Genomic DNA, 21,450 nt, shown 5'->3' on the forward strand with positions numbered 1-21,450 from the left:
AAAACCGCAGAGTGATTCATTATGTTTAACATTAAAACAGCAGCACTCCTCAACCTACCTATTTTTGTTTGTTTTAGAAGTTATGAAAACAAAACGTTTAAAAAAATATATATATATATAAAGACTTGGTTTATGTGCATAAGTTCTTCAGAAAAGAAATAAAATAATCGTTGCTTCTGCATTCCTGTCTTAAATGAATGCAAGAAATTGCAACTTAATGGTTCACCCTACAACATGTAGAACAGGGGTGCAACTAAACCATATTGGACCAAACGCTCAAGAAGGTGGGTTTTAAGAAGGATTTTAAATGAGGGTAAAGAAGTAGAGACAGAGGTGTTTCGGAAGGAAATTCCATAGAGTCAGATAGCTATGCACCAATGTTGGGGTGAAAGGAAGGCCAGAATCAGAGGACCAAAGGATGCAAGAGGAGATGTAAGGTTGAAGGAGGTTGCAAAGGTAGAGTGGTGCAAGGCCATGGAGGGTTTTCAAGTTGAGGATGAGGGATTTAAACTTAAAGTTTTGGGGGACATGGGCCCAGTGTAGCTCAGCAAGTATGGAAGTGATGGGCAAGCAGAACTTAGTGCAGGACAGGATATGGCCAGCTGCAGTCTGCAAGGACTTTGAAGAATTCAAGTTCAGAGGTAACAAAAGCATGGATAAACACTTCAGCATCAATAGGGGTGAGGTAGGGGCAGAGTTAGAAGTAAGTACAGTCCCCACCAATTTTATTAACACGCCCACTATAAGTGGTGGTGACTGTAGTAAGAAAAGACCTTACAGGGTCTGCCATCCATCACTGCTGCCCTCAGTTTTAATGCCACCCTTCCTGGTACCTACAGGGGACACATTAGGAGTCAGTTACTTTGGACCATATGTTTGATATGGTGAATAAAAAGTGGTATAATACCAGTAGAAAGCACTGATGGACTATTCATCCATGTTTAGTGCTGCTCTAATGATTGCCCCTTTCCAAACTTTGATGCGATTCAAATCAGGTAGTTTGAACACACAGCCTGTCCTCTGTTCCTGTCCACCGTATTTGTTTTTTTTTTGCTGTTATTGTGATACTGTACATTGTTTTACTGCCATCATTTTATTGCTGTTACTGTGATAAGGTACTTTGGTTTGCTGCTGCTCCTGTGATACGGTGTTTTGTTTTGTAGGTGAATGGCTTCTCGGAACTTTAAGTTCACAGCAGGAGACCTATGGTATGAGATTAAGAATTAAAGTTTATCAGTGTGAGGATGAAATAGTTACATACCCATTAGTTTTCTATAAGATTGACTATAATACAGACAAAGTGTTGGTGGAGGTAAGTGAGGAAGCCAGTAATGAAGAAGTCGATGAAGAAACACTTGAAATTCTAAAAGAACTTGGATTCCGATCATTCAAAGAACCACAAGAAATGGAAGAAGAAGATGATATTCTCCAATTTGTTGTAGGTGAATCTGATGATTCAGGAGAGCTTAACACTAATATATCCAAGGAGCATGGTCCATTAACTGGCAGCCAATTGCATTCAAATGTAACTGGAACTCAAAATAAAACATCCATCGATGCAAGCAAACTGATTAGTTTACTGAGGGAAAGTATAACAGATGTCTTAGAGTATGATATGTCTGAAGACGAACTTGAACAGCCTGAGAAATTAAGTGAAAGTACATCTGAAGAGCCATCAAAAGAAGAAGCACTCGATGAGATGGCAGAAATAGCTGAATCATCATTATCCGATTCACACGTGCTGAATTTCAAATTCACAAATGCTGATTTAAAACCCAATACGCCAGATATAATGGAAGCTATTAACTTGGAGAAAAATACCAATTTCCTATTTAATGTGAATGATGCGGATATTCTGGTTAATCTCACTGTGAAAAACAAGAGGAGTTTAGCAGAGATTCCTATATCAGCGTTAAAGCAAAGTGAGAATTCTCAAATAACTGCAGAGAACATCAGTTATGTCAACATTACTGATGGCGAAAGAGAAGAGGATTCTGATTTAGTCCCACAAGAAAATAGCGCAGAAATAATTAGTCAAGTTGACAAAGCTGAAGATTTCATCACACGAGAAGGTGAAGAAGTTGTAGAACTATATACTGGTAGTGAAATGGGTGACAGACAGGAAACCAACAAAGAAAAAGGGAATGCAGTCAAAAGAGAAATAGGTGTGGAGTTAGGTTTGATTGATGAATCACTGTTACTTGCACAGAATCAGACAATTGAGCCTGAACACAGCTCTAAATTCACTCAACAGGCAAATATCATCCAACATTGTGTGGGTGAAGACTGTGCCCTACGTGAGATGACAAGTGCCAATATTTTTAATGAAACAATTACAGTATCAAATGAGACGGGCACAAAAACAAAACACCCAGCTACTTCATCAAGGCAGAGTGCAGCAACTTCTTCACAAGCAATTAATGTCGATTATGAAGAAAATCAAACTAACTCCAATACAAATAATAACAGCACAAGTAAAGTGACAGCTGATAATGAGAAGAGTAATTCATTGAATCAAGTGTCTGATGAGACTGTGGAACATTTCACAAATACCACAGAAGAACCAAGTATGGAGAGCAGCGAAGATCCTGAAAAGGTATTTATTTATCTAAAGGAGTATGTAACAGGTAGCCACAGGGTTCGTTTTCAGGGAGCACCTTTAAACCCTGAAGGACGTCATTTGACATACCAAGTGGAGGAAAAAGGCGTTAGAGTTTCAAAGCTAAAAAATTTGAGAAGGTACATAAAGGTCACAACACAAAACAATTATACAAAACAAATCAAAACTGTAGAAAATGCCAGAAGGCAAGCTGCAGCTGAAATGATGCTAAAGCACAGAAAAATATTGAAGAAACAAATATCACCTAGAGGGTTCAAGCCTGGTTTTAAACGAAGAGCACATATTCCTTTAGGTAAAAAATATATGTCACCAAGAGGATTTAACCCTAAGCCTAAACATTCTGTAATTTATCAAGATGACACCTCAAACTGTATTATATTAGGAATTCCAAAACGTAACAATGGAGTCACTCTTGATTATGATGAATATATTGCAAATCTGGAGGTAAACCCTCTTGGATCTGCTAGAAATCAGGATGAAGAGAAGACAGATTTCGATTCTGTAAGCCCTTATAGCCACGACAGCCGAACCCATTCAGACATGGCCCGGGATCCAGAAATGATCATCGAGCATTACTTACGCAGCCACAGTGGGCATGTGAGACGTTACTTTATTGCTGCAGAAGAAGTTTTTTGGGATTATTCCAGAAACACAATGTAAGTATAGAATTTTCCACCATTTCTGATTTTCTTTAAAGGTATTTTCTTCCCTTTTGTCTTTTTTCCTTCCCATGTGTTGTGCATTATCTGTGGCTAAGAGGGCAAGTGGACATCCTCCTCCCAGGCCTCCTCTGACGTATGCCAGAGTGACCTGGATTTATCTTCCTTTTATTTCCACTCTCTTCCTTTTACTATGTTAAAGGTGCTATGTAAATGCAAGTTGTTGTTGTTGTTGGAATCACTTGATCTAATGGTTGGCATCTCACTGTCATGGCTGACATTGGGGATTCAGTAGTCTGCAGTCATTTTGTTGTTCTCTGTTCTATTTTTGTGTTGCCTTTGTTTGTCAGAATTAACAGTAGTGTTGTAGTCGGCCAAGCAATTGCCCTAAATAAAAAAGGTAGTACTATCATTTCAAAACTAAACATTTTATAAATGCACAATTTTATAGTCTGGTCCATAGTCTTATACAAGGCTTTGGCCTAGAAATTGGGTTGGGGCGCCAAAGTGGCGCAAAAGTCGCCTGAGCGCAGGATTTAGCGCAGCGTTCGCGGCTTCAGCGATCGTCCGATATTCAGTTTCATTGCCCCTCGAGGGAAACGGGGCGAGGCTCGAGGCGCTCCGCGGCCCTCTTAGGGCACTGAAACTGAATGCCGCAGCGCCACACGCTGCGGCACGGCACGTTTCGGTACTGCAGGCCTTCCTCCCACTGTTAAGGGGGAGGTGCCTGCAACAGCGCGAACCACGATCGCGAGTGCCGGCAAACGAGCCCGGCACCAAGGAGAAGTGCCGGGCTCTCGGGAAACAGCCGGCAATGCCGTGGGGGGGGGGGGGGGTTAGGAGGCCGGGGACGGAGGTGCTGGCAGGCGGCCGCCGTAAAAGGCGGCCGCCCCGCACCTCCACCTTAACTTGCGCCGCTGCCGGCACAGTAAGGCCCCGTGAACCGGGCGCGGGTAGCGAACGGCGCAAGTGCGGCGTTCGCTACCAAATATCGCGAACAGGGCGCGAATGGGGCACTGCGCACACCGATGACGTCATCGGTGGCGGCGCAGCGCAAAAGACTAACGCCACCATTATCGCCCCAACTCAATATCGCGGGAGGCGCAGCCAGTGGCGCTACAGCCACTGCCTGCCTCTTTAGGCGCTAACGAGTGGCGCTACTTACCCAATTTCTCCCCCTTTGTTTTCAGCCTGTTAAACACAAGAACGAGGAACTGTGCCTCTCCCTGCTATGAAAAGTAGCAGTCAAACTGTGTATGGTGCAACTTACACATGCCTTGTATACAGAAAAGACCAAAATGTTAGTGAGGTGAATTGAGATGCTGTTTATAGATTGTATATCAATGTATTTGCAAATTCTCTTCTCATTATCTTTGGTGGGACACAGTGTATTACAGTCTAGTGCAGTTTGTTCTCCATTGAACACTGAAGCCCCTGAAATTCCTAGGAGTCCGAGCTGTCCACTGAAATGCATTGCAATGGAACCCTCATCCATCCATGAAAAAGCAGAAAAACCCCATCTTAAATCGCAGGATTGTTTACATAAAGAAAAGAAAGACTTGCATTTATATAGCACTTTTCACAACCTCCGGACGTCCCAAAGCACTTTACAGCCAATGCAGTACTTTTGAAGTGTGGTCACTGCCCTGGCTGGGGCTGGCACATTGTGCCTGCAAAGGTGCTTCAGTCACCCCAAACTACCAGACAAAATGTTGGATGAACACCATGCTGCTCCAATGGATGAGAGGGCTGCCAAAAAAAAGTATCCTCTTCTGGCCACAATGCAGCAAGCATTGATCCCTTCTGGGATTGATTATCTTTTCCATAGTAAAGGTTTATAGGGGCAAAAATTGGGTCGCGCCCCCTTTGGGGTGATAATTTCACTGGGGCGCTACTTTTAGCACCCCAAAAATGTTAGCGCCCCCGTGCCCAAAATTGAATGGTAGTGCCCCAAGCAGAAGGTGAGGCACTACTGGAAGCGCTCCCACTCCCTCCTGGGGCGCTCGCATTCAATATTGTGGCACTATGTGCAGCAGCGCCATGCAAGTTGGCATGTAGCGCCGTGGTACTGCAAGCCCCTCCCCTGATTAAAGGGGAGGGGCCCTGCTGGACCACCAGGGAGCGGGGTGCCGACAAAAGAGCCCGGCACTCGAGGAGTGCCGGGCTGCCCGATCACAGCCAGCACCCCGCAAGAGGAGGCGAGAGGGGGCAGGTCCTGGCAGGCGGCCCAAAAAATAGGCCGCCCGGCACCTGCCCTTTAATTTACGCCGCCCCGGCCGCAATAACGCTCCCCTGACCCTGTCGGACATAGCGCCCGGCGGTAGGTCAGGGGGCATGAGCCAAGTTTGCGGCAGGAGCGCGAGCGGGGCGGTGCGTATGGCGATGACGTCATCGCCAGAGGCACACCGCTGTGGGACGCTACCGGCTACCGCCGCCACTAACCTCCCACTGAATTTCGCGGGAGGCGTTAACGGCACCGCGCCCGGGAGCTAATGGGAGGTGCAATAGTCTCGTTAGGGCTTTAGTAGGACTCATGCCACTAAGGCCTTTTAAGGATGAAAAGGGCAGAATTCTGGGATAGCCCTTAGACATGCTTCCTTAACGGGTGGGCAGTAAATCCATCAATAACGCCCCCCCACCCGGAATTTACAGGGCCTCTGCAAATGGTGTGGAATTCCAGTGTAACCGGGTTCCGCCCCCAATACTTGACCCCTTTCCCCCTCCCCCCCATCCTCCGAGGCAGAAATCAACCACTCCCAGAGCCAGAAATTTCTAGGCCCAAGGCTTTTAAACTGAAAGATGAAAATAAAAGGTAGCTTGAAGCTACTTTCCTAATTTGCTTCACCGAAGGTACTTCAAATACATACCGACTGGTGTCACAGACACTGCCCACTAGAACTACTTTTTCTATGTGCACGCAAGTAAGATTGGCTATTTCTAAGTCAGTGTTGTTTATTTGTTTGTTGGTGTTGAGAATTCACTAATATAACTCACTAATAGTTTAATGTGCTTTGATATAACTCCCAACAAGTGCTCAACAGAATAGAATCTTAGAATTACGCAATATGGATGCCCATTGAAAGATCTGTAGGTGCCATTATCATGCTTCATTAATGTAAACAATTCTTACATGCATCTGAAAATTATTGTTTGCGATTACTGCATTAACGCTTAATGGACTCTTTTTTAACTTACCCTCTCCACTATTTTAATAGAAGTGTTATTTTAATGCTTCCATTAAAATAGCAGAGAGGAATTTCATCCAAGCATTTTATACGGTAACTTCACTGACAGTAATTTCTCGCCTACTCTTCAGTTTTGTCAGCACTGTACCAAAATTGTTAACAATTGTATCTTTGTATCCTTTGTGGGCTAAATTTATGTCACCCTTAAAAAGTGTTATCGCCAAAATATGCCCTATTTAATAGTATGCAAACAAAATAGTCTGATTTATTTGCCCCAACCTTCTCTCCCCCTTTTTAGTGGAGATGTTGAATTTTTATACTGTCTCATAATAGATAGTACAGGGTACAAGCAAATCATATTTAATGTTATACAGAAAATTAAAGTAATATGGTTTACAGGCTTTGACTATGTCACTTCAGAGACAGTATATTGATCTTTTTTGACATATATACTGTATGTAACCAGACTAATTGCAAAAAATGTATTACAGTAATATCAATATCTAGCATAGATAAAAATTGATAATATGTATATAAAGGTCTCTGTCCATCATCTTCTGCCCTATGGCAGGTCCTAACTCATGTCTCACCCATAAGATTTTTGAGCCACTTACTAAGGATGAGTAGCTGAAGTGATTTCCCGCTGCCTTCCTTATGGTTTTTATCTTCGGAATGACTTCTCCTATGTGGGCTGCAACCAAGGCGAAAGAGTCCCACCTACCCGTACAATGGGGGGAAGGCGCTGAACCACCGACACCCATCAGACACCAGTGTCCCCACTAGGTATCAATCCAGTAGTCCAAGCTGGCATCCGGTCTTCGCTCACCAGGGCTGCATGGAGTGGTGCCTGAACCTAACCCTTCTGACTGAGAGACTTGCCACTGAACCAGTGGTCACTCCTTCCAGACACAAGTACCCTGCGGGATGTCAACAACAACTTGTAGTAAAATGTCCCAAGGCGCTGCACAGGAGTCATAGAGTCATACGGCACTGAAGGAGGCCATTCGGCCTATCGAGTCCGTACCGGCTCTCTGTAGACCAATCCAGTCAGTCCCATTCCCCCGCTCTATCCCCGTAGCCCTGCAAGTTTATTTCACTCAAGTGCCTATCCAGTCTCCCCTTGAAAACATTGAGTGTCTCCGCTTCCACCACTTCCGTTGGCAGCGAATTCCAGGTCATCACCACTCGCTGCGTAAAAAAGTTTTTCCTCACGTTCCCCCTGTATCTCTTGCCCAAAACCTTTAATCTGTGTCCCCTAGTCCTTGTAGCATCAACCTGTGGAAACCGCCTTTCCCCGTCTAGCCTATCCAAACCCGTCATAATCTTGTACACCTCGATCAAATCACCCCTCAACCTCCTTTGCTCTAATGAAAATAAATCCAGCTTCTCTAACCTGTCCTTGTAGCTAAGATCCGCCATCCCCAGAACCATTCTGGTAAATCTATTCTGCACCCTCTCAAGGACCTTCATATCCTTCCTAAAGTGTGGTGACCAGAACTGGATGCAATACTCCAGTTGTGGCCTAACCAGCTTTATAAAGGTTCAGCATACCTTCTCTACTCAATACGTCTATTTATGAAGCCCAAGATCCCATATGCTTTGCTAACCACTCTCTCAATATATCCTGCCACCTTCAGGGACCTATGCACAATAACTCCCAGGTCCCTCTGTCCCTGAACACCCTTTAAAACTGTGCCATTAAGTGTATATTGCCTCTCCCTGTTCCTTCTGCCAAAATGCATCACCTCACACTTCTCTGTATTAAATTCCATCAGCCACTTGTCTGCCCATTCTGCTAGCCTTTCTATGCCCTGTTGCAGTAGATTGGTATCATCCTCACTGTTTGCCACACCCCCAAGTTTGGTGTCATCGGCAAATTTAGAAATTCTACTCTGTATTGCAATATCCAGGTCATTTATATATATCAAAAAAGCAGTGGCCCCAGTACTACCCTCGGGGAACCCCACTGTCTACCATCCTCCAGTCTGAAAAACAGCCATTTACCATAACTCGCTGTTTTCTGCCCTTAAGCCAATTCCTTATCTAAGCTGCCACTGACCCACCTATTCCATGAGCCTCAATTTTGTTAACCAGCCTTCTATGTGGTACTTTGTCAAAAGGCTTCCAAAAGTCCATGTAGACAACATCCGTTGCATTCCCTTCAACAATCCTCTCTGTTACTTCATCAAAAAATTCAATTAGATTAGTCAAACATGATCTGTCTTTTACAAATTTGTGTTGGCTCTCCTTAATTAGCTTAAACCTCTCCAAGTGCCCGTTAATTTTTTTCTTTGATTATTGTTTCTAAAACTTTACCCACCACTGATGTTAAACTGACCAGCCTGTAGTTACTAGGATTGTCCTCACACCCTTTCTTTAACAATGGTGTCACATTTGCCACTTTCCAATCCTCAGGCATCTCCCCTGCATCTAGGGAAGATTGGAAAATTATGGCAAGCCCTTCCGCCATCTCCTCCCCCAGTTCCCTTAGCAACCTGGGATGCAAGCCATCTGGACCAGGCGACTTATCCACTCTAAGCATACCCAGCCTTTCTAGTACATCCTGTCTATCAATTTTCACCCCTTCTGTTGCTTCTACCTTTTCCATTTCTACCGATATTTTGTCAGCGTCCACCTCCTTAGTAAACACCAATACAAAATACTCATTGAGTATTCTAGCCTTGCCCTGCGCCTCTAAGCATATATCACCTTCTTTGTCTCTAATAGGCCCCACCCCGCCTCTTACTACCCGCTTACTGTTTACATGCCGGTAGAAGATTTTTGGGTTCTCTTTTATGTTAACCGCCATTCTACTCTCATATTTTCTCTTTGCCAAATTTATTTTCATCTTCACTTCCCCTCTCAACTTATTGTATTTCGTCTGGTTCTCCCTTGAAGAATTCACCTGACATGCATCATACACCCTCTTTATTTGTTTCATCATCTCCTCTATCTCCCTCTTCATCCAAGGAGCCCTTGCTTTGGTTCCTTTACCCTTCCCTCTTGTTGGAATGTACCTAGCCTGTACTTGGAACATCTCCTCCTTAAAGATCACCCATTGTTCCATTACAGTTTTTCCTGTCAGTCTTAGATTCCATTTTACCCTGGCTAGATCCTTTCGCATCCCATTGAAGTTAGCTCTATTCCAGTTTAGAAGTTCCACTCTAGATTGTTCCTTGCTCCTCTCCATTGCTAATCTAAATCTTATGATACGATGATCACTCGTACCCAAGTGTTCTCCCACAGACATTTGGTCGACCTGGCCCACCTCATTCCCCAGCACCAGATCCAGCAATGCCTCCTTCCTAGTTGGGCCAAGAACATACTGGTCAAGGAAATTCTCCTGAACACATTTCAGAAATTCCTCCCCCTCCTTTTCCTTAACCCTATCATTATCCCAATTGATATTTGGGTATTTAAAGTCTCCCAATATCGCCACTCTATAGCACTTGCATATCTCTGCGATTTCCCTGCAGATTTGCTCCTCTACCTCCCTCTCACTCTCACTCTCACTATTTGGAGGGCTATAGAATACCCCCAATAGCGTGATCATACCCTTTTTGTATTTTAAACAAAAAATTTGACACTGAGCCACATAAGGATAAATTAGGGCAGGTGACCAAAAGCTTGGTCAAAGAGGTAGGTTTTAAGGAGCATCTTAAAGGAGGAAAGCGAGGTCAAGAGGTTTAGACAGGGAATTCCAGAGCTTGGGGCCTAGGCAACAGAAGGCACGGCCACCAATGGTTGAGCGATTATAATCAGGAATGCTCAAGAGGGCAGAATTAGAGGAGTGCAGATATCTCCGGGGGTTGTGAGGCTGAATAAGATTACAGAGATAGGGAAGGGCAAGGCTATGGAGGGATTTGAAAACAAGGATGAGAATTTTGAAATCTAAGCAGTGCTTAACCGGGAGCCAATGTAGGTCAGCGAGCACAGGGGAGATGGGTGAACGGGACTTGGTGCAAGTTAGGACACGGGCAGCCGAGTTTTAGATGACCTCAAGTTTACGTAAGGTAGAATGTGGGAGGCCAGCCAGGAGTGTGTTGGAATAGTCAAGTCTACTGGTAACAAAGGCATGGATGAGGGTTTCAGCAGCGGATGAGCTGAGGCAAGGGTGGAGACGGGCGATGTTATGGAGGTGGAAATAGGCGGTCTTTGTTATGTTGTGGATATGTGGTCGGAAGCTCATTTCAGGATCAAATATGACACCAAGGTTGCGAACAGTGCGGTTTAGCCTCAGACAGATGTTAGGGAGAGGGCTGGAGTCAGTGGCTAGGGAACGGAGCTTGTGGTAGGGACCAAAAACAATGGCTTCGGTCTTCCCAATATTTTAATTGGAGAAAATTTTTGCTTATCCAGAACTGTATGTCGGACAAGCAGTCTGACAATTTAGACACCGTGGAGGGGTCAAGAGAAGAGGTAGAGCTGGGTGTCGTCAGCGTACATGTGGGAACTGACGCTGTGTTTTCGGATGATGTCGCCAAGAGGCAACATGTAGATGAGAAATAGGAGGGGGTCAAGGATAGATCCTTGGGGGCCACCAGAGGTAACGATGCAGGAGCGGGAAGAGAAGCCATTGCAGGTGATTCTCTGGCTACGATTAGATAGATAAGAATGGAACCAGGCGAGTGCCGTCCCACCCAGCTGGGCGACGGTGGCAGCATGTTGGAGAAGGATAGAGTGGTCAACCGTGTCAAAGGCTGCAGACAAGTCAAGAAGGACGAGGAGGGATAGTTTACCTTTGTCACAGTCACAAAGGATGTAATTTGTGACTTTGATGAGAGCCGTTTCGGTACTGTGGCAGGGGCGGAAACCTGATTTGGAGGGATTCAAACATGGAATTGCGGAAAAGATGGGCATGGATTTGGGAGGCGGCAACACGTTCAAGGACTTTGAAGAGGAAAGGGAGATTGGAGATACTGCATTTAGAGACCATATTCTAGTCTCCACTTGCTGGGGCTGTCTGAAGTGTGGCTTGAACCCTTCACCAGAGGAAGTTTCCCACTAATTCAAAGACCCACTCCATAAAAAGGTGTAAAGGCCAGACAACCCAAAAATACCAAATTTTGAAATACGTTGGCTTTCAGCAAAGCTTTGTAATTAAAGATCACTTAAATATTGTGTAAAATCACATGTACATAATATATTCAATATAGAATCTTTAAAGAAGATAATTGCTGTCAATAAAATATGCAGATAATTAGTCATGATTGTCAGTCCAGCTTATATACAATTCCTATGTGTGTCCTGACCTATTGAATGTAATGAGATTCTATTCTACATATAACGTTTTCCTAATGTGTTGTCAGAGACATTAGAAGTCCAGCAGGACAAAGAAATACTCAGTATAAAAAAGTCATTTTTCAGAGATATACAAATGCATTCTTTACGAAACGGTACGCTCACGGAGAAAGGGACGACCACTTGGGAATACTTGGACCTGTCATCAGAGCAGAAGTTAATGATGTCATCAAGGTATACGGTATTATTCAAATTATAGTTTACATTATCTCACTGCAAGCACAATATATACTTTACTGCAAATTAGTAGGTTTCCGCTTCTAAAGTTAATTTTAAAAAGTGCATTATTCGTTCGTGTGTCAGTTTGACTCAATTGGTGGTGCAGTACTATTGCCTCTGTATCAGAAGTTTGTGAGTTCAAGCCTCACTCCAAGACTTTGGCACATAATCTAGCCTGACAACCCATGTATTACTGAGAAATTAGATGAGATGTAAACCCAAAGTTCCATTTGCCCATTCACCTCGACATTAAGCATGTCATATCACTATTCAAAAAAGAGTAGGGAGTTCTGCCCAACAATCCTCCTTCAACCAACACAACTCATTCCCTGCTGTGTATGCCTAGATATGCCACATAGTTACTGCACATCAAAGTAAGTCATTATGGCCGTGAAATTCAGGACTTTCGGGCCGGCAGTTAAGGCTGTATTTGAAAAAGAAATGGTGGCCACCTCGCTTCTGCCCACTTCCAGCATGGCCTGCGCTGGTCGCCATCTTGGTGAGGGCGATAGCGCGGGCAGAACGTGCATGCACTGACAGTATGCAGAGTAGGTAGATCGTGACGTCAGTCAGCGTGTAATGCTGATTTGACACACGACCTGTCATTTTCGACTTTGTCGTTCCAAACAATGGCCTCTCCTAAACACTCACAGCTGAATGATCATCATTCCTAGTGTCAGAATCGAGGCGGTGTTCCCACAGGTAGGAAATTGGAAGGTAACTCAGCCCAGGCTAATCTCAGATGTCAGCTTGCAGCCAATTACAGTGGCATTGTCAATGTCCTAGGATCGGGTGCATAGAATAAGGAGATGAGAAAAAAATATAAAACTTATTTAATGTTTCCTGAAAATGACCAATCAGACGTCTTCAGTGTGCCACACTCATTGAGTGCTTTACGGAGCCGCAGCATTGACTTTGTAAACAAAGAAGAGTCTGTGTATTAATAATCTTCTAAAATCTGTGCTTATTCATCAGGTTATGTTCAAAAACCTTGCTTCGAGACCATACTCCATTCACGCACATGGAGTATCATATGAAAAATCATCTGAAGGAGTGAGCTATGAAGATTTCTCCACTGATTGGTTTAAATCAGATGATGCTGTTCCCCCAAACACCACGTACACTTACGTGTGGAATGTGCCGCCTCGGTCTGCACCAACATCCACCGACTCAGTCTGCAAAACCTGGGTCTACTATTCCAGTGTGGACTCTGTAAGTGTTCCACAATCAAAATGACAGAGAAGAATCTAAGCATTTTAAACTATAGAATGAAATATTTTCACTTTGCAAATGTTTAAAGTATTGTTTCTTTCCTTATAGGAGAAGGATATTAACTCAGGTTTGCTCGGGCCTCTGTTGGTCTGTCGGAATGGAACACTGAACTCCATTAATGAAATCCCTGACGATGCTCGCGAGTTCATTTTGCTCTTCAACACTTTTGATGAAACTAAAAGTTGGTACCTGAATGACAACAAGGACCAAATTTGTAAGGAGTCTTGTGAGATGAGCGAGAACGATCCAGATTTTATACAGCGCAATACATTTCATGGTAATCATTCCTTTTCCAGTATTAAAATACCTTTAACTTTAAAACCCTTTCAATAACCACAGTGGCACAACTGCCAATTTTGCCAGCTCAGTAGCCAGAATGTTTTTTAAATTCGTTTTTATGGGATGTGGGCGTCGCTGGCAAGGCCAGCATTTATTGCCCATCCCTAATGCCCCTTGAGAAGGTGGTGGTGAGCCGCCTTCTTGAACCGCTGCAGCCCGTGTGGTGAAGGTACTCCCACAGTGCTGTTAGGTAGGGAGTTCAAGGATTTTGACCCAGCAACAATGAAGGATCGGTGATATACTAAGTCAGGATGATGTGTGACTTGGAGGGGAACTTGGAGGTGGTGGTGTTCCCATGCACCTGCTGCCCTTGTCCTTCTAGGTGGAAGAGGTTGCGGGTTTGGGAGGTGCTGCCGAAGAAGCCTTGGCGAGTTGCTGCAGTGCATCTTGTAGATGGTACACACTGTAGCCACGGTACGCTGGTGGTGGAGGAAGTGAATGTTTAAGGTAGTAGAGGGGGTGCCAATCAAGCGGGCTGCTTTGTCCTGGATGGTATCAAGCATCTTGAGTGTTGTTGGAGCGGCACTCATCCAGGCAAGTGGAGAGTATTCCTTCACACTCCTTATTTGTGCCTTGTAGATGGTGGAAAGGCTTTGTGGAGTCAGGAGGTGAGACACTCGCCGCAGAATACCTAGCCTCTGACCTGCTCTTGTAGCCACAGTATTTATGTGGCTGGTCCAGTTAAGTTTCTGGTCATTGGTGACCCCCAGGATGTTGATGGTGGGGGATTCGGCGATGGTAATGCCATTGAATGTCAAGGGGCGGTGTTTAGACTCTCGCTTGTTGGAGATAGTCATTGCCTGGCACTTCTGTGGCATGAATTTTACCTGCCACTTATCAGCCCAAGCCTGAACGTCGTCCAGGTCTTGTTGCATGCAGGCATGGACTGCTTCAATATTTGAGGAGTTGTGAATGGCGCTGAACATTGTGCAGTCATCAGCAAACATCCGCATTTCTGACCTTATGTTGGAGGGAACGTCATTGATGAAGCAGCTGAAGATGGTTGGGCCTAGGACACTGCCCTGAGGAACTCCTGCAGTGATATCCTGGGGCCGAGATGATTGACCTTCAACCACCACAATCATCTTCCTTTGTGCTAGGTATGACTCCAGCCAGTGGAGAGTTTTCCCCCCGATTCCCATTGACTTCAGTTTTACTCGGGCTCCTTGATGCGCCACACGGTCAAATGCTGCCTTGATGTCAAGGGCAGTCACTCTCACCAGACCAATGGAATTCAGCTCCTTTGTCCATGTTTGGACCAAGGCTGTAATGAGGTCGGGAGCCGAGTGGTCTTGGCGGAACCCAAACTGGGCATCAGTGAGCAGGTTATTGGTGAGTAAGTGCCGCTTAATAGCACTGTCGATGACACCTTCCATCACTTTGTTGATGATTGAGAGTAGACTGATGGGGCGGTAATTGGCCGAATTGGATTTATTCTGCTTTTTGTGGACAGGACATACCTGGGCAGTTTTCCACATTGTCGGATAGATGCCAGTGTTGTAGCTGTATTGGAACAGCTTGGCTAGATGCGCGGCTAGTTCTGGAGCACAATTGTTCAGCACGATAGCCGGGATGTTGTCGGGGCCCATAGCCTTTGCTGTATCCAGTGCACTGAGCCGTTTCTTGATATCATGTGGAGTGAATTGAATTGGCTGAAGACTGGCTTCTGTGATGGTGGGGACCTCAGGAGGAGGCCGATATGGATCATTCACTCGGCACTTCTAGCTGAAGATGGTTGCAAACACTTCAGCCTTGTCTTTTGCACTCACGTGCTGGGCTCCACCATCATTGAGGATGGGGATGTTCATGGAGCCTCCTCCTCCCGTTAGTTGTTTAATGGTCCACCACCATTCACGACTGGATGTGGCAGGACTGCAGAGCTTTGAGCTGATCTGTTGATTGTCAGCAGTCGTAAGAGACAGCAAGCTTTGTAATCGAATCCCAAGGTATATTTTTTTGTTAAACACTTCCCTTCTATTTATTTCCCTTTTAATTCTTTTCTCTGTTAAATCCTCCTGTAACCAAAAAAGTGCGTAAGTGGACTCCACAGCATGTAGTAATAGCTGTCGACCTGCACCCGCACCTCCACCCCAGTAGCAATTGCCTTCATGAGGTGAGACATTCTTTCAGGCACTTTTGTCCTATAATTTGGACATTTACTGGCACAAGAATTTCTGCCCACAATAGGGTTGCCAACTCTGGTTGGACGTATTCCTAGAGGTTTCATCACACGACCTCTCATCTCCAACCTCCCCACTCGGTCAAACGAACTTTTTACCATCTCCAATATTTTTATAACTACTAAACAAAAGCGTTCAAAGCAATGAAAAAATGCACAATTGATTTAATCCCCCTATGATTTTTCTTCTGGGCTGCTTGCTGCAGTGTCCAGGAGATTAATCTTTCATTCCTGGAGATTCCAGGACATCCTGTAAGGTTGGCGACCCTAACCTAAACCAGCAGTCATTTTAATTCAAGTAACATGGCAGCGGAATTAATTATTTCCCATTTCAAATATTTAGATAGTAAACACATTTGTGGACAGTTTTGCGAAGGGATCACACCTTTCAAAGCACCCAGTAATATTTCCGCAATTTGTTCTTACTTAGTTAACGGACTATTTTGCATTTCTAGCTATAAATGGATTTATCGGTGGCTCTTTAAGGGGCCTGGTGCTATATGAGAAAGAGCTGGTGCGATGGTATTTGATTAACATGGGAAGCTCAGAGGATGTGCATTCTGTACGTTTCCATGGTCATACATTAATTGAAAGAAGGGACAATGAACATCGGCTGGGGATTTACAATTTGTATCCAGGTAAGGAGACCAGGGTGTGTGCGACTTCACTCGACAGGGAATAACACATTTCAAAAGCAATCTCCTCAATGTTAAGAAAATCTCATCATTTCTGTGGTGCAATCAAGTACACTTTTTTAGATTTCTATTAATTTTCCTTTATTGATTTTACTTACAGAAATTTAGTAAACTGATAATAGAAGAACAGAATTATTTCTACTGCACAGCGTTCAGGGATTTGAGTATTTCTAAAATCATCTGATAGCCTATTTTTTCTAATCAAACACTTGCTCTGAAATACATAGGTGCCTTTAGAACCATTGAAATGCGTTCATCAAAACCTGGCATATGGTTAGTAGACTGTGAAAACGGACAGCATTATAAAGCGGGGATGCATGCACATTTGCTGGTTCTATCACAAGGTATGTGCGAATATAATTATTATGGCGTAATAATGTAATGTTATATTCTGTAACACATACAATGTACAGGGTAACATCATGTGAAATAAAACTTAATAAACATCACTTAAAGTAAAATAACACTTCAAAATCACGTTTCAATCAAGACTTCCTGCAGTTCCTGACTCTGCAGTGACAGCCAAATGCAAAAGTTAAACGGGCAGAAAATAGATTATAAATGTAGCCACAAATCAGTTCAAGGATGTGACATGTCTGAATGCTCAAATAACATTATGGGGTAAAAATTCGGTATTGCCCCGGTTAGGGCACAACATTTTTAAAAAGTTAGAGTTAGCGCCAGGCGCTAATCCTTCTGACCTCCCGCCAAATTGATTGTTAGCACTCCAAGAAAGAGCTGGAGCGCTAAATCAAGCGATAATCAGCTAACTTAGGGTGCTACACGGAGAGAGTGGGGCGCTACACGGAGAGAGCGGGGCGCTACACGGAGAGAGCGGGGCGCTACACGGAGAGAGCGGGGCGCTACACGGAGAGAGCGGGGCGCTACACGGAGAGAGCGGGGCCCTTCACAGAGAGAGCGGGGCGCTACGCGCAGAGCGATAACCAATTTCAGGTGCACTCCAATCGGGACTCCTCATTCACACTGGCTCCTTCCAGTTCTTAAAGCGGAGGTTGCATCATTCTGCACAACCTCATTCTCAACATTGCTGGCTCTGAAGGCGACCTTCAAGCAACTCAACAGCTACACCTCTTATCCTCATGGCTGATCCCAGTCCCAGGGAGAGAGCTCGCCGTTTCAGTGCCCAGGCATTGGAGGCATTGGTTGCGGCAGTCGAAAGAAGGAGGGCAGTGCTGTTCCCGGCCACTGGCAGGAGGCCATTGCCCCAGGTCTTCAGGGCAATGTGGAAGAAGTGGTCCAGGACGTCTCGGCCAGCAGTGTGGTTCTCAGGACCCTCACACAGTGCTGCAAAAAATCCAACGACCTCACTCGGGTGGTCAGGGTGAGTACATGCTTCAACAAGTCCGACATACCAGCATCTGAACCGCAGTCTGTGCACACTGCACAAACCGCCACACTCCCCCACCACTCACCCACCAAGCATCTTCACCTACACAAACTCAAATCTACATCTCATGCCTTGCCTACATTCACAGCTATTCAACTATGGCAGGCACATCTCCCAAACACATTGCTCCACACTCACTCACACACTTTCCTTCTTTCCTTTCTCTTGCAGGTCAAGGTGGCCCATAATAGGAGGGAGCAGGAGCGCACAGCAGGGGTGAAGCGGACATCCAACAGCTTACAGACCTGGAGGAGCGAGTGCTGAGAGTCATTGAGCCATCGGCGACGTTGACCTTCTTGGGGACAACAATGGCATGTTCATCCCCTCTCCTTCTCTCATCCCACTTCCCCCTCACACCACAAGCCTTTCACACTTTCCAGCTCATTATACTGTCTGCATTCCTTGCTCCCTTCCTGCACCCTCCACCCACCCCCCCCCCCTGCCCTCACCTTAACGCGAGTCTTGTGCCTTTATGTTTTCAGGTAATCAGCAACCAGATGACCAGCCTGTCCCTGAACCTCCCACTGAGAGTGAGGAAGGAGAAGAGGAGGAGGAGCAAAGCACCGCGTCACTGCATCGCTCACCCGCAGGCACCACCTCAGATACTGGCACTACGTGATCTTTAGAGGCAAGTTTAGTAGAGGGTCTGCACTGAGTGATGCACCGGGGATGAGCAGGCTGCAGCAAGGCCAGGGGGAGAGGGTAGCTCGGGGGCCAGCTCCCCAGAGGGTGAGTTCTGCTGCACATGGGGAGGCGTTCGCAAGAAGGGTGATGGGTATGCACATGGAGATGATAGGTGCAATGGCACGGGTGCCCGAGAGCCTGTTGGTAATGGTAAGGAGCGTGGAGGAGTCCGCCTCCAACATTGCACAGAGCTCTGCGCACACCATGGAGCCCATCCTTGGCAGTCTGCGAAGGATGGTGGACTCCCTGAGAGAGTGTGGGGACCCAGACCTCATGCCGCCTGTGATGGGCGATGTGGTAGCAGCCATTGCATCACAGGCGCAAGCCACGCAACGTCTTAGTGCTGTAATGCAGTCAAAGGTTGCTGCCATCGAGTCTCAAACTGCTCTCATGCAGTCTCAGCTTGATGCCACGCAAGCTCTGTCTGCTGCCATCATTGCTGGGTCTAGCACCGTCCACTGGGGATCTCACGGTGTCGCAGCAGGCCAGCAATCTGTGCTCCAGCAGATTGGAGGGGATGCTGAGGTGCTGCCCCGGGGGAGTGTCAGTGTGTCAGTGGAGCAGGACCCTGCTGTCCTCTCTCAGGGTGACAGCATTTCTGGTCCCACCACTGCCACTCCGCCATTACCCTTATCGCTGTCTGTCATCCAGCCAGGCCAGACTGCCGCTGCCCATCCTGAGGTGGCGCAGTGTACAGCTGGGCCTTCCAGGCCCAGAGCTGGTCGAGGGCGTCCTGCAAGACCATCTGTAGTCTCTGGCACCGACACTCAACAGCCTTCCACCAGCCGTGCTGCAGCCACTGGGCATAGACTACGTAGGAGCAGTAGATTAGGAAAAGGGATTGTAAAGAGGGGAAGTAAGGGTTTGCACAAGGGTGATTAGTTAATGTATATATGTGTTTTCTGAATGTCGATAAATTTATTAATGTAATTTTGCAGAACTTGAGCTGTCTCTCATTTCAGCTTTGCGCTGTGATACGGCATGCGAAATGGATGGAATGATGGGGATGTGGTGAGCAACCGGGATGTGGGGTAGAATTTATTGGAACCGCAGTCTGATGAGGCGGTCATGGACTGCCCTAAAGCCAATTGAGTGGTTGTCTCCTCCCTCCTGTTCCTCCTCCTGTTGCTGCTCCTCCTCTTCATCCTCGTACTCCTCCTCCCCCTCTTCCTCCTCCTGAGCTGTCCCTCTATGCCTGGTGGCAATGGCTGGGCCCTCATGGTGGCCAAGTTGTGGCGCATGCAGCACACCACGACGAAAAGGGACACCCGCTCAGCTCCTCCAGTGTGGTCAAGGCATAGGAACCATTGCTTGAGCACCCCGATGGTCTGCTCGATGATGTTCCTGGTGGTGGCATGGCTCTCATTATATGAGTGCTGGACAGGAGTGTTGGGGTTGCGGAGGAGAGTCACGCGCCAGGGGGGTTGCGGAGGGGAGTCATGCGCCAGGGGGGTTGCGGAGGGGAGTCATGCGCCAGGGGGGTTGCGGAGGGGAGTCATGCGCCAGGGGGGTTGCGGAGGGGAGTCATGCGCCAGGGGGGTTGCGGAGGGGAGTCATGCGCCAGGGGGGTTGCGGAGGGGAGTCATGCGCCAGGGGGGTTGCGGAGGGGAGTCATGCGCCAGGGGGGTTGCGGAGGGGAGTCATGCGCCAGGTGGAGAGCAGATAGCCCTTGTCTCCAACCAGCCAGCCGCGAGCGTGATGTGGTGGCTGGAAGAGTGCTGGATGAAGGCATCGTGGCTGCTGCCAGGATAGCGGGCATTGACGGTGAGGATTCGCAGTCTGTGGTCACACACCAACTGCACATTAAGTGAGTGGTAGCCTTTGCGGTTACAGAAGACCTCGGGATTGTTATGCGGTGCCCGCAAAGCCACATGGGTGCAGTCAGTAGCGCCATGCACCATGAGGAATCCTGCTATTCTGGCAAAGCCACATGCACACTCGTCCTGATTCTCTCTGGTGATGGGGAAGGAAATATAGTCCCTTCTCTTACTGTAGAGAGCCTCTGTGACCTCCCGGATGCATGGATGGACGGCGAACTGCGAGCCGTTCGCTATGTCTCGTGCTGCAGACTGGAATGAACCACTGGTGTAGAAATTGAGGGCGACGGTGACCTTGACTGCCACTTAGAGAGCCGTGGTCAACCTGATCTGAGGCTCGAGGTCTGGTTGCAGGAGGTGGCAGAGCTCTGTGACCACGTCCTTGGTGAAGTGGAGCCTTCTAAGACACTGCACTTCAGATAAATTTATGTAGGAGAAGTGCTGCCGGAATACCCTGGGAGGGTAAGGCCTCCTGTTGAGAGCCCTGTTTGCCCTCCTCCCTCTGGCCACATTTTGCAATGTTTGTCTCTGACTTCACTGCCCCCCGACATTGATGCTGGAGGGCAAGGTCAAGTACCAGTACAGCCCCCATTAACGTAACCAAGTGCAGGACTTCCAAGTGTTAGCAGAATCAAACTGACAAATTTTTAACTGGCAGAACACTCCTGAAAGTTACAAACGTTTATCTCACTGAAAACAGCAGTTTCACGATGTGAAACTGAGCAGGCAGCATTGATTGGTGACTAAAATGAAACCGGATGTTGATCCCTTTGAATGCCGCTCCTACAGCGGCCATCCAAATGCATCACGCCTCCTCCTCCTGCCGTTGTTCAGGGGCGAACATCAATTTTTCATCTGGGCCATTAACAGGGCGTTCAAAAGTCAGTGACGTTACGAGCTGGGAGCCGCTAAAGGCCTAGGCGCTAAATGTTAGCGGCAGCGCTAAATCCCGGGTGAATCTCGCATGCAGTGTTGGATTCGCCGCGCCCACCCGCAAACCCATTAGCGCTCCGTTAGTCCCCCCTCCAGGCACTAACGGGAGGCGCTAACTGGCTGAATTTCTCCCCCTATT

At 46.6% G+C, this 21,450-nt stretch overlaps 1 protein-coding gene across 1 annotated transcript in view; it reads left to right on the forward strand.

Moving 5' to 3' along the window:
• Window positions 1-21,450, forward strand: part of f5 (coagulation factor V) — a 130,503-nt gene that overhangs the window by 48,464 nt on the left and 60,589 nt on the right. The window contains exons 13-18 of the mRNA XM_086006708.1: window positions 1,164-3,276; window positions 11,774-11,939; window positions 12,960-13,196; window positions 13,305-13,533; window positions 16,230-16,412; window positions 16,697-16,813. Coding sequence (XP_085862834.1) covers window positions 1,164-3,276; window positions 11,774-11,939; window positions 12,960-13,196; window positions 13,305-13,533; window positions 16,230-16,412; window positions 16,697-16,813 — 3,045 coding nt within the window. The remainder of the gene's footprint in view (window positions 1-1,163; window positions 3,277-11,773; window positions 11,940-12,959; window positions 13,197-13,304; window positions 13,534-16,229; window positions 16,413-16,696; window positions 16,814-21,450) is intronic.

Source organism: Somniosus microcephalus, chromosome 14 (genome assembly GCF_052327205.1).
Source record: "Somniosus microcephalus isolate GS21.2 chromosome 14, FLI_Smic_1.0, whole genome shotgun sequence".
In the NCBI taxonomy this organism is placed as follows: domain Eukaryota; kingdom Metazoa; phylum Chordata; class Chondrichthyes; order Squaliformes; family Somniosidae; genus Somniosus; species Somniosus microcephalus.